General features: G+C 41.0%; 1 protein-coding gene across 3 annotated transcripts in view; it reads right to left on the bottom strand.

Annotated features, from left to right (window-relative positions):
* CEMIP2 (cell migration inducing hyaluronidase 2) overlaps positions 1-14,064 on the bottom strand; it is an 85,474-nt gene that overhangs the window by 34,672 nt on the left and 36,738 nt on the right. For all 3 annotated transcript variants that reach the window (XM_029919935.1, XM_029919934.1, XM_029919936.1), the window contains exons 7-12: positions 12,435-12,604; positions 10,444-10,653; positions 9,929-10,134; positions 9,719-9,788; positions 6,443-6,571; positions 3,384-3,472 (exon numbers count right to left, since the gene is read on the bottom strand). In XM_029919935.1, coding sequence (XP_029775795.1) covers positions 3,384-3,472; positions 6,443-6,571; positions 9,719-9,788; positions 9,929-10,134; positions 10,444-10,653; positions 12,435-12,604 — 874 coding nt within the window. The remainder of the gene's footprint in view (positions 1-3,383; positions 3,473-6,442; positions 6,572-9,718; positions 9,789-9,928; positions 10,135-10,443; positions 10,654-12,434; positions 12,605-14,064) is intronic.

Below are 14,064 nucleotides of genomic sequence, written 5' to 3'. Positions count from 1 at the left end.
CTAAATCGAAACCAAGAGTTGGATCCTCAACCAGCTTAGCCACCCAGGCTCTCCAAGGCCACCTGTTTTTAAAAAAGATTATTTCTATCTTAATCTTACAAAGCCGGGGGATGGGGACAGGGCTTGGGGAGAAACAACTAAATAGCTTTCCAAAATCCAGTTCAGCAGGCTGAGGTGTTCAAACCACGGAGTCAGGAAACATCGTCTGCACAAATGCCACTACCCTGGTTGCTGGTACAATAGATGTTATCACAGGAGAAGATGACGCACACAGAGAGCAGCAAGTGCAAAGGTCCTTAGGCATGAGTGGGCCTGGCCGAGGAACAAGCAAGTTGGCTGGAGAGGAAGAAGTATGGGGCAGAGGATAGAGAAGTGAGCATATGCCAGGCAAGGACATGGTTCTTTTTTCTAAATGCAGTAAAAAAAGGCTGAGACTAGAATAACGGTTGTGAGGGCCTAGGGAGAGCAGGACACAGGCAGGTGATGGTCAAAGGATTAGTTATGCAATATAAATAAGTCCTAGAGGTCTGTCACACAGCACAGGGCCTGCAGCTAACAATACTGTATTGTTCACTTAAATTTGCTAAGTCAGTAGATCTTAGGGTAAGTGATCTTACCACAAAACGATAAAAAAAATTCTTAAACTTTTTAAATGATGACAATAAAGGAAGGTGAGAAACTTTGGGAGGTGATGGGTATATACAGGACCTTGATGGTGGTGACGGTTTCATGGGTGTATACCTAACCCCAAACTCCCTGAGATGTGTGTGTTAAACATGCACAGCTCTTTAGATGGTAATCATACCTCAATAAAGTAGGTGGATAAATAGAAAGACGGATGGATGGATGGATGGATGGATAGATAGATAGAGTGATGAGCAGTCTTCAGAAACATGGAATCAAGGAAGTGATACAACTGATTTCACTTTTTTCTTATAAACTGGTCACTCAGTGCTACTTGGTGAAAAAACTGTAGAGAATGGACCAGAGGAGACCAGTCTGAAAGCATTGTGTCCGTCCTGAGATTGTGTACTTGACCACTTACACTAAAGAGCTCTGACCTAAGAGGTGAAAAGTCTGACTCTGGGCCATCTCCCACTCTCTGGCAATGTGGTTGCTGCCATACAGCTTTATAGTCATTATATAATATCGAGCAGACGAAAGAGTTCTAGAAAGAAAACTACACAATGATCTAAAAGAAAGTTAAAAAAAGGAAAAGGATCCTAAAGCAACACTGATTCTCTGCTGTAGCCATCTCACCTTTTCTGAAATTCTGATCCATATACATCAATTGTTGACCACTTGCTTGGATACCCTTTATTTCCAACCTCTTTCCCACTTGATGTGTAGACAATACTTAACTTTCCCAATTTTTCATCATCCTCAATCATGAGCTTTCGTTTCACATTTTCCAACCTCCCTTAACTGGCCTTGGCTTTAAAAACTACCTAGTTGCTGTGCTCCTTGATTCCCTTAGATGAAATGTCCCAGATCTCAAACCAAGGGCTTTCTTGGGTTATAATTTCCCATCTTCGGATGCCTGTAATTTCACATCTTGAAGACACACAGAAAAGCTCATCTGATTAACTGTTGAGTCAACTTCCCCTTTGTTGAATAGACTGAATATCTTCTGGATCCCATGAGCCTAATGTTTAAATTCATGGGCTGCCTTATTACTCATTGCGTTCATGTTCTATCAATCTTACTCATGTCTGGACTGTATGAATGTACGTGGGCATATTCTACACGTTAGTTTATACAAAATTAAATGTATACACCAACTGCCAAATGTCTTGTTATTCATCTCCCATAAGCAGTTCTTTCCAATAACAACTTGCAAATGGAGTCTAACTCCCACTATATATGTGTTTATAAACTGGTAAGAGAAATAATGAAGAGCAGAGAAAAAATTACCATTCTCATAATACATATACACATACACATACCCAGTAAAGAACTTCTCAGGCCATTATGGATAGATACATTGTTTTACTCTCAACTCTAATTAAAGTACCAATGAGTTCTGAAATGTATTTCCTTATCCATCCATTCATACACACACACAGAGAAATTTTTTAAGGCAGAGAAGAGAAAATCAACTGTGTTATGTTTAAGCATTTCTTTGTTAATACTAAGCAAAGTACACATTACTCGTTCTACCAGTTAAAATAAACTCTTAAAAAGCAGCTATGTCCTTTCAGCAAAGATTCCTTTGTTTTGCCAGTTAATATCCTCTTCTTGGTTCATAGTTCATTGTCCTCACTATGCTCTTTTTTCTTTTTAAGTTCATCTCCTGTTTTCCCATTTCATATCTTGCTTAGCTATTAGGTGTCCAGTAACTTGTGTTTTATTTAAATAATGCCCATAGCATCCTGGTTTCTCAAATGTCATCTGATCATTGCCTTAAAATATTTCAGACTCAACTTGACCTTTAAGGAGGCCTGATGAGTAACTTTACTAACTGTACTTTCTCCAGTTTTCTCCTGGCCTCATGCCTTATTACTGTGTCGCAAGGATCTGGCCTCACACTTAAATGGACTTACCAACCTACAGTGAGGAGCCTATCTTATTCCCTTGTCAACAGTAGGGCCTGGTATCTTCTTCTCAAATATCTATCAACAGAGCCCATTAAACCCAGCACCCTTTAAAACTGTAAGTCAGTCAATCAACTTGAACTATAGGAAAATAACATGTACGCAGTTTCTGCTGAATAGGATTTTAAGTTGCCATCTTTTCCAAAAACTTTTATTTCCATTGGAGACCTGTTATTTATTTTGGCTCTTAGAGAGCACAGAGAAGAACTTTGTTGAAATGTTCTCCCTCTCCCAACCACATTTTGTGGTTATAAAGGGGGGCAACACAGAGCCCAGAGATGATGGGACTCAGACCACAAACAACTGAACCAAACTAGCGTGCTCATCAAGTTCGAGACCTCTCCCTGTGAAATACATTTCAATGCAGTGTTCCATTTTGACCACTAGCAATAAATTCGACATGCCTTGGTTTTCAGGAAGTACACTAAAACATCTTAGCTTGTTTTTCAATGAATCATGTTCTGTGTTAGGCCAAATGTAGACCCTGTTTTCAACATCTCTCTCCTTTTTCTTTCCCTTTTTGCATATCTCGCTAACATCAATTTATGCTTGTGAATAAAGGGGAAAGTATCAACCTCTCTGGCATTTCAGTAGGATTTTAAAACAAACAAACCAGCCACAGGACCTAGAACAGCAGAGAGGAAAAAAGTTTCCCCAAAGCTTTCCTGCAAACGTTGAAAACTTCAGTTTAAATGAGTTACTAAAGAACAGAGCACAATGACTTCAAACTCAGGAAGTTTTGCTTTGGCAAGATAGGGCCAGAATATGACGTCAAAGGACGGACTCTACCTTGCGCTGTTATCCAAACAGAGGTATTCCCTGGGGTCTGCCGCACTAGCGTTGGTTGTTTTGACACCTTTGTCAATAAATAAGCCAGCCTGAAAAATATAATAATGGACTGAAATGAACATGAATCCTAAGTTAGATCTACATACTTCTTATGACTCATGAAAATTACTTGTAGCTTATCACATCCACCAAAGAGAAGGGAGAGGAGGAAACAGCAATGAATTGTTATGAAAACAATTACCTTTCTGGATATTTTAATGATTTTACGTATTCAGTCATTCAACAAATACTTACTTGGTGCCTACCTTCCACTAGGCACCAAGCATCATACATTAATGGGAAAAACATGATCTTTGCTGTTGTTGGCACATACACTAGCAGGAAGACATACAATTAAAGAAACAATTGCCATCTTGTATGATAAGCAGGGATGAAGGGAGCAGATGATGCTTTAGCAGCACGTAAGAAGAGGCGCCAAATGAAACTGTTCTCATCGGTGGGAGACAGAAGACACAGGGAAGGTCTCCTCAAAGCAGTGGCCTCCTATAGCTGAACAATAAGGGACGGGAAGGACCCAACCACACAAAAGAATGGGTTGGGATGAAGGGCTGTGGGGCATGGGTGGGAAGCAGCTGAAAAGCCCAGAGGAAAAGTACTCAAGGAAATCGTTGGTATGAAAAGCCTGGAAATGAGGCCTGAGAGGAGTCTTAGATGAACTAACAGGAAATGTACGGAGGAGGGGAAAGCAAGGAAAAAGGCTAAAGAGAAGCAACTAGAGGACAACATAGTAGAGTCAATGCGCTAGAGTCCATTCAATGAGACTTTTAATAAAGGTAATGTAATTAACTGCGTGTTAAGAAAGAATGCTCTATCTACAGGATGGATAATGAATCAGAAAGGGAAAGGGACAAAAAGGGAGCTAAGAGATAAGAAAGGACTTCACCCTGGTAATCCAGAAGAAAAATAAAGGTGACAGAGACTTGGGCAGTAGTAATGGGGGAAAACGGATAAAAGAGAATTCTTTTTTTTTTTTTAATTTTTTTTAATGTTTTATTTATTTTTGATACAGAGAGAGACAGAGCATGAGAGGGGGAGGGGCAGAGAGAGGAGGAGACACAGAACCAGAAGCAGGCTCCAGGCTCTGAGCTGTCTGCACAGAGCCTGACGCGGGGCTCGAACCCACGAACGTGAGATCTGACCTGAGCCGAAGTCGGAGCCTTAACCGACTGAGCCACCCAGGCGCCCCTAGAAGAGAATTCTTTACGAGGTAGGATACTGCTTAGCAATTAACAAAACGTCTAAGGGTGAGGGAGAGGGAGAGATAAAGGTTCCTAGCTTTCTTTTTGGGCAATCAGGCGGTCAGTGGTTTCATTCAGTGAGACAGAGATAGGGGAATGGGTCTAGGGATAGAAACAGGGATTTCAGTTTTGAACACGTTTTAGTGAGGTGTCCCTGAGGCATCCAAATGGTACTCGGTCGGGAATCAGACAGATGGGACTGACCTGTACTGGATACAGATTGGGGTGTCAAGAGCAACCAAAGCTAAAAGGTCAGTGTTGGTACATGTGTGGCTGATCCAAAGAGGACAGGTTACTGTCCGAGGAGCCCAAGGGTTCTGTTTCCCTTGGCTATAAAGTACCATTCTGAACAGTCCATCCCAAATCAAACAAGTTAAAAGCTAATCATCCCTCATTACTTAGATATGATATTCTTATAATTAATAGACTAGATTACTACAAGGCTTCCTGGGATATGGCAGTAAAAGTTAATTAGAATACGATGTTTTTTATATCACTATCAGTAGAAATTTTTGAGGATTTCCACTTTGAAATGGTATTCTCAATAATTACTGGCCTTAATCAACTACTCAGCTCACAAAAATCATAATTCTGACCAAGGTTTTCTGCTCTCTCAAGTCTTTAAGTGAGTCTAAGCTCTTTAAATTATAACACGCTTAGGTTTTTAAAGGATCATCTCTGCATGATAAATGGGAAGTATTCATTGAACTTTGATGTGGATCACATCAGTGTTACTATATAATGAAAATATCCAAGTGCCTTGTGACCAACATGAGGCAAATATATTTATCACTTGAGGGTGGGAATCAATACTAAATATCGTGGAAACAATGGCCTTTGGTTTAGTTGATCAGTATTGTTTTTATTTTATTTTTAATATTTATTTTTGAGAGAGAGACAGAATGTGAATGAGGGAGGAGCAGAGAGAGGGAGACACAGAATCCGAAGCAGGCTCCAGGCTCTGAGCCGTCAGCACAGAGCCTGACGCGGGAATCAAACCCATAAACTGCAAGATCATGACCTGAGCTGAAATCAAGAGTCAGACGCTTAACCCTGAGCCACCCAGGTGCCCCTGTAGCATTTTAAATTAGGCCAATATTATAAACAACATTTTACTACATAATTCATCTGAAATGCCCAATAGGACATTCTACCAGCACTGTGAACTGAGAGAAGAAAGTAAGTATACTTCTTAACCCACAGAAGCGTACTATCTAACAGGTACATTCCCTAAAAGGTATTGACATTGGAAAGAAGGGGAGAGGGAGGGAGGGAAGGAATGAAGAAGGGGAGGTAGAAATGAGGGAGGGGACAGGACAGGGGGATCAAATCCACTGTTGTAATGATTGAGATTGTATGCATATCCATGTGTTGGTATGTATGTCTGGGAGTGTGGGATATGGTATATAATCCTGAACGTGTCTGCTTTCTTTTTTTAATATTTATTTTTGAGACAGTGAGGTTGAGTGGGGGAGGGGCAGGAAGAGAGGGAGACAGAGAATCTGAAGCAGGCTCTGCACTGCCCTTGCAAAGTCAGACGTGGGGCTTGAACCCACCAACTGTGAGATCATGTCCTGAGCTGAAGTCAGACACTCAACTGACTGAGCCACCCAGACCCCCCTGTGTCTTTTTACATCACAAACTACTTTTTTTGATGACAGGTTTTACCTAAAACTGACATTTCTCACTTGTACATCTCAGCATTCTATCTTTTACACTGTAAAACACATGAATGGATTTTATTAAAGCCTAGGAACCTACCTTAAAATTTGAATGGACCCTGTTGTTATAAAATATACCCAACGGAGTGAGTTCTGGTTTTGCTAAGAGCTGCAATCCACTGGATTCTCCAGTAGGTTCCTTGTGGAATAAATACCATATTCCAGCATCCTGTAATTAAAAGGGCAAGATCATTAAAAGTCTTATTTTATTAAGCCACCCTATGAAACAGCTTCAATAGACTAAGTGCTTAAAAAACAAAAATGAATCTTTAAAAAAAATTTTTTTTAATTTATTTACTTATTTTGAGAGAGACAGAGACAGCATGAGCAGGGGGGGGGGGAGAGAGAGAGAGAGAGAGAGAGAGAGAGAGAGAGAGAGAGAATCCCAAGCAGGCTCCACAGCATCAGCAGGGCCTGACATGGGGCTCAAACCCACAAAACCGTGAAATCATGACCTGAAGCCAAAATCAAAAAGTAGATGCTTAACTGAGTGAGCCACCCAGGTGCCCCAGGAATGAATCTTTTTAACAGTAATTTTTCATTGTTTGGGGCTCAGAATGGGCTATAAAACCTTGTGCTACTCACCTGGCACTTTCAGAGCCATTCTGATATTCTGATCATGCTTTTAAAAAACAAACGTACTTCTGCTTGCAGAATTCAATAGAAATAATTGGCTGAGGCCCAAACTCATTTTCAAAACATAACTCTCCCAGTGTTATTATTTTAAAAAGCTACGGAGAATTAGAACCAAAGAGGCCTGCCTGCCTTCCATGTGACCAGGACAGCACGGCCTTTTAGCAATATGAGGGTTTTTCTGTCTCCCTGCAAACCTGATCAATAGATGAGTCATACTCGTTAAACAACTATCCGCCAACACGCAGAGCTCACTGGCTTCTTTCAAACAACTCCAATGCCCTTCCTGTCCCGAGGCAAATTTTGCCAAAGGAATAAAAAAAAAAACCCCACCGCACGCATGAATCAGGATGCTGTCTCAGTCTGGAACGTGTCTGTTCAATTTCAGTATTCCTGACCTCAACAGGAGCAGCCGAACTGTTTAAACATCTTTGATACTCAAAATGAGATATAAAAGTCAAAATCAAATCGTCTTAATCCCCATGCCCATTTTTTTATTTTACATTATAAAAATTTTTTTAATCTGTATTTATTTTTGAGAGAGAGAGAGAGTGCAAGCAGGAGGGGGGCGGAGGGAAACAGAATCCGAAGCAGGCTCCAGGCTCTGAGCTGTCAGCACAGAGCCCATTGCAAAGCTTGAACTCACAAACTGTGAGATCATGACCTGTGCTGAGACAAGAGACCTACTGAGCCGCCCAGGTGCCCTTATTGTACATTTTAATTGAAACTCAGCCCAATGCTAAAAACAATGTCACGTAAAATAACTTATTCAACGTAAACATACAGTCCCAGAGTTTGCTATAGTTTCAAATTTGGCAAACACTTGTTTAGAGCTACGTGCCAGGCGTAGAGTAAGACTGCTCTCAAAGCATTCAGAGTGGAAGGGGAAATACAGAGAGACCTAAAATACACATATTGGGTACTACATTAATTGTAACAAAGTTTTTTAGGAGCACAGAGAGATGAACTGTGGAAAGCACATATAACTATACACAAAATGAAGGTAACACTTAACATTTTTCCATGATAGAGGTTTACAGATGGGTCTTAAACTATCCTGAAAAAATGTGTTTGCCAGCTCTACTCTTTGGGGCACAAAGCAGACCACAGAAGATCTGGAGGCTCCAGAGCATAGCCTTAAAAGCAGAGGGTAGAGCGAACCCTCCCAGGAGGCATTGGGGTCTGGGGAGGGGGCAACACGGGGGTAGCAGCCATTTCCTGTTAAACACTGTGGTGTCAACACAGGTGAAGGGAGGTCTGTAAAAAGTCAGTGGAAACGTACAAGAAGAAAGAGTTGGATTTATTTTGGGAGGAAACCCCTTGCCAAAACATGAGCTTCACTGGGACAGCTTTTCTAGAATGAAAAGAAAGAACTCACAGAACGAAAAGGAAGAAGAATGAACACGGAGTGGAAAACAAGAGACCCGCTCTCTTCGTTTCTCACACGAGCCCCGGGAAGGGTTTCCGGCAACCTCACCTTATAGTTTTTCATCAACTATTTGCAATTTGCTTTCATCTTCACCATTCACTTGAAACGTACCATGGATCAGAAGATGATCCGGGCTGAGGCTGCATATCAAACTCACGACCCTCTTTACCCCCAGAACTCCCTTCTAAGTAGAGGCTCAACACAAACCCAATAGATTGCTCAACAGATATCGAATGAAAAATGAATGAATGGAACCTGAAGTGATTAAATGTCCAGGTCCTGTCAAGTACAAATTTTACGTTTTATGTTTTTAAGGAAAATCGCAGAGGTGAATTCGACCACCCCCCAGAGATGCCCGGATTCTAGTTATTGGGAAGAAATACTTCCTTCATCTTATCTTTCACTTGATCCTGGGGAACAACGCTAAGTATCTCCTTACACGTAAAAAGTTTAATAGCCATGATATATAAATATGAATATTTCGGTATTGCTGTAAAACTCCTATTTGTCTACTGTAGTTTCTAGCGCAGATCTAATCATGCTAGTATGTCTTCAAGATTGTTTTACATTATAAATTAATAGTTTTGAATCACGCTCAATTAGAAATGTAAATTTCTCCAACTTTCTCCAGGAGTTATTTCTGCTATCCAAAAATAGTTCATTTATTCCCTTAAGTTATACTTGTGTATGTGTGTGTCTCTGAAATAATTCAAGGCACACAGTGATATAAGGCACACAGTTGGGCTTAGCTGCTTTGCCAAGGAGATAAATCCTTAAGTGTGCATGATCCCCGCCTTTAACAAAAAAAAATGTAACCTTTGACCAGCATGACTGCTGTCATGTTCTATAGGATAATCCATTCCCATAAAGAAAAGCTAAGGCTTCCTTTGTTCAACAAAACTAAGAACTGAAATGATCAGTTGCTCAGCCACACAGGACTTAAATAGAAGTCAGAAAGACTGCACGTGATACACTAAAAACACACTCCAAAGGTATGAGAAACCCACATGTTAGCCCACCTCTTTTTTTACATTCGGCATCTGTCTTACCACATTCATAAAACCCAACTGGCATCAATGATTTGGAAGAAACAGAAGCACCGTCAACCATACCCTCCTTTCAGTAAAATAAGCAGCACCAGAAAACAAGGCTGTGCTCGAGTTAGACTGTCACACATTACGTCACCTCCATATAATATCCAAAATACTTATCAACGTGAATACAAAACAGCTGCCACCATTTAGTATCACTTACCTGTGAGCCCGCAGCTGCGTTACTAATCAGGTTATTGTTGGGATGAGCAATCCAGAACGTCGAAACCGCCCTGCAAGGCATTTTTTAAAGTGATATAAACATTAGTCATGAAAAATCCTGCCCACTAAAAACGTCCTCCAGAACGTCTTCCCCCCAAAGTCAGAGGCCCTGAGCATCACACATGCATTTTCCTCTCTGCCAGATACGCACATGCAGTCCGTGGCGGGCACGGGCACATAATTTCCAAACACTTTTTCTCGCATGGTCGTGCACATGGAGTTATTCCTGTCAGTGGGGAGGAGGGTGCCGGGTTTGGTGAGGAGTCCCAGATTGTGGAACAAAGTATTTCTCTGTTCGATACCATCTTCCAAAAAGAAACAATGACCCAGCGTGTCAAATCCAATTGTGTCTTTTATCTGCAGAAACACAAGTGCATCATGTCACTGATAACATGAATGGCTCCGTGTAAGTGACAGCGCTATCGATGTAGCATGCTCAGCACAAACGCAAAGAGGAGTTTCAATCTTCACCGAAGGGCAGAGTCACATGTCAGGTGTTACTGATCACTTAAAGGAACAGAGGAAAACACCAGAATTCTCAGTACAAGCAGGAGAAAGGAAGACAAGCAGTGTGAGAGCTCACTCCTTTCAAACTGAGAAGTTGTGACCATGAGAGACAGTTAACGCTTTTGATGACACGCATCCACGTGACAAGAGGCTACGTACCAGCAGGCCATTTGTCCCGTGCACGGTGATGCACCGGGAGAAGCTGTGATGAATCGACAAGCCATCCACAAAGGTCGCGTGTCTGTACCCTCCCCTGTGATCCACGTCCCCACACAGGTGAAAATGGACGGGGTACCGTCCCAGGTGCTGCTGGCCCATGTGCCTCAGTTCCACGTGGGAAAGATGCACAGATGTAAAATTTTTCCTTATCTGTAAGACAAGATCACTGGAATCACACGGACATACTCTAGAATGTGAAAGTGGCAAAAAATATCGTTCTAGCAGAAAATGTCTGAAAAAGAACAGCTATTAAAACTTTTGTTTGGCACCCTGCTTCCCGGAATCTCCAGTTACTAATTTGGCAAGTGCTGCTTCTTCTTCTTTTTCTGTTTTTTGTTTTTGTTTTAAGTAATCTCTAGACCCAAAGTGGGACTCAAACTCTTGACCCTGAGATCAAGAGTCGCACGCTCTAGTGACTTCGTCAGCCACGAGCCCCAGCAAATGCTTCTTAACGTAAGTGAATACGTTCAAGAACCATAAAAATAGCCCCTAAGAATAAAAGGACATGTAACCAGGAGAGCCACAGAAATGATTTCTGTCTATGTAGTGTGTTTTGATTTCTTCAAATATTTTGGTCATTTCCAGTCTCATCCTGTTCTTTCATTTCTACAACCTCCACCACAGTTTGATAAATAGTTACTGGTAAATCCTCCTTCAATGTTTTAGTTAGCACATAATATTACTTACTTCAGTTCTTTTTAAAAATTTCTCTGTGATCCACAATTTGAGCATATATTTAATAAAAGTTTTTTTAATGTATTTTCATTTTTGAGAGAGACAGAGATAAGCATAGTGGGGGAGGGGAAGAGAGAGGAAGACACAGAATCTGAAGCAGGCTCCAGGCTCTGAGCTGTCAGCACAGAGCCTGATGCAGGACTCAAACCTATGAACCATGAAATCATGACCTGAGCTGATCCAACTGAGTCACCCAGGTACTCCAGACCATAAATTTTTAAACATTGGATTTTTTTAAATCATACTATTAAAAATAAAAGAATAACACTGACATTTGAAGAAACAGTATAACAGAAATGTTGCTGACAACCATAACCTACTGAGCTTACAAAAACAGATTTTAAAACACATGTAGCCAAAAATGCAGCCCAGAAGGCCAATCAGTACATAATGCAATGCTTACCATATAGTGAGTGCTCAATACTTGTAGAGAATAAAAATATGCATACAGAAGATATTTTTACAGAGAGATACTTTGTATATATAGATTACTACTGCTAACCCTTTCATAATATCAAAGTTTCCTTAACTTATTTATTTATTTTGAGGGAGAGAGAGCATGAGCAGGTGAGGGGCAGAGAGACAGAGAATCCCAAGCAGGCTCCATGCTGTCATCACAGAACCCAATGTGGGGCTCAAACCCATGATCTATGAGATTGTGACAGGCTGAGATCAAGAGCTGAATCCTTAACCAACCGATTGGAGCTCTTATGCATGGAGACTGCATGCATGGATACCAAGACTGAGTTTTTCTCTCTATGTGGTTCTTCCCAATGTAATTGATTTAATTCTTCATGGGACAAAATGGTTTAAAGGTCCAGGTCAACTAAATGAAGATATAACTTTCTCTTTTAATTCTGAATAAAGAAAACACAATTTCTTTTCAATATCCATATAAATCTCATCCCAAAACTTGAAAGATTCGGGGTGTTTGGGTGGCTCAGTCAGTTGTACATCTGACTTCAGCTCAGGGCATGATCCCACGGTACTTGAGTTCGAGCCCCATGTTGGACTCTGCTGACAGCTTAGAGCCTAAAGCCTGCTTCAGATTCTGGGCCTCCGTCTCTCTCTGTCCCTCCCCCACTCATGCTTGCACGAGCACTCTCTCTCATAAAAAAGTTTTTATGACTCAAAAACTTGAGTTTTTTCAAACATGCTTTTATCAATCAAGGAACTCTTTAAATTTTTTCACCTACCATGACATGTCCCCCAAAGGTGTCATAGTCAAAGAATTGGCACTGGTTTCCAGCGTAGCAGGAGTCTTCCATTTCTCCTCGGATGACAACATTCCGGGTGAGAATTCCGACCTCTGCTCTCATGTCTACACCATCAGTGATCTCACCCATGTGCAGGAACTGAGGGGCTTCTGATTCACGAGGACAAGAGACAAAAGATATTTTTAAAAAAGGAAATATGAAACATATCAGAAAGACAGTCCTCTAGCCACAGAATACAAGGGAGCAAAGATTTTAAAGAGCATCTACTCCAACCGCTCTCGGCATCAAATCCACACACAGGCAAGGAGCTTACTCCTCTCCTAGATGGCAGCAATATTCTGGAATCTACTAAGTGTCCCCTCTCTCTCTCTCTCTTCCTCTTTCTCCCTCCCTCCCTCCCTCTCTCTCTCTCTCCTTCTTTCATTCTCTCTGGTTCCTGTCCATATGCTCTTGTTCTAATTTCCTGAGGACACATGGAGAATGAAATGCATGGTGAATCCAGATTAAAAGGAATGATTTTGTAGATGGTGATAACGGGGTATCAAGTGGCTTTTGCTTTCACTTCAAAGCTAAAGTAACATCCCCTTAAACGTTAACAGTACAAACATTACTGTCTTTTCTTCCCTGCTTCTTGTTTTAATATTGATAAGCATTCTTTTAAATGTCCACCTTTATTGGAAGTCTAGAAACACTTTAATAATGAGCTTTTCTCTGATGTTTTTATTATGGAAACTCAGCGAGGAAAAATACAAATAAATCAAGCGGTTAAGATCCGGGGAGATTCAGCATCATGTAGACTTGTGAACAAAAGTAGGAATTTCCAAACAAAATTAATGACAGATGGCATCGTAGGTTTTTGGGTTTTGTTTTCTGCTCATGCTCTATAGTATCAAGAAGGAAAAGTACAACATTGAGTGAAGCAGAGACCAAGTCCCAAGTGAGCCAATCACCCTATTCTTCTTTTAAAGCAAAACCTCTTTCCCTCAAACTACAAAGCTCTAAATTACCCATGAGTGTGTGCCTATTAAATAGTTACTGTAAGCTCTTTTGTTTTATATCCTAAATGTATATAATCCTGAGTACAGAAGGAAGGAAAATGATGTAATAAGTGAGGTGAATAATAAATTCCATAATTAAGGCAACACATGACAAGCCTTGCCTATTAACCGCCTCGGGATAAATACTTGGGAAACGTCAGCCCTGCTTTCTAAACACAGCTTCTAATACGATCTCACTGCATATTCCTTGTGCTCAAAAAACATCAGTAAAGATTGTGATTTAAAAAATGTACTCCAGGGGCGCCTAGTAGGCTCAGTCGGGTGAGCGTCCAACTTCGGTTCAGGTCATGATCTCACAGTTCGTGGGTTTGAGACCCACGTCAGGCTCTGTGCTGACAGCTCAGAGCCTGGATCCTGGTTCTAATTCCACGTGTCCCTCTCTCTCTGTCCCTGCCCTGCTCATGATCCGTCTCTCTCTGGCTCTCAAAAATAAATAAATGTTAAAAAAATAAAAAATTAAAAATGTAGTCTATGAAAATACCTTTTTGGTTCTATTTTAAGTATTAGGGATGGGGTGTCTGGGTGGCTCAGTCAGTTAAGTGTCCGACTTC

The sequence above is a fragment of the Suricata suricatta genome, chromosome 13 (assembly GCF_006229205.1).
Source record: "Suricata suricatta isolate VVHF042 chromosome 13, meerkat_22Aug2017_6uvM2_HiC, whole genome shotgun sequence".
Taxonomy (NCBI): domain Eukaryota; kingdom Metazoa; phylum Chordata; class Mammalia; order Carnivora; family Herpestidae; genus Suricata; species Suricata suricatta.
The sequence above is the reverse complement of the archived record's forward strand: the minus strand, read 5'-3'. Positions and strand labels throughout refer to the sequence as shown.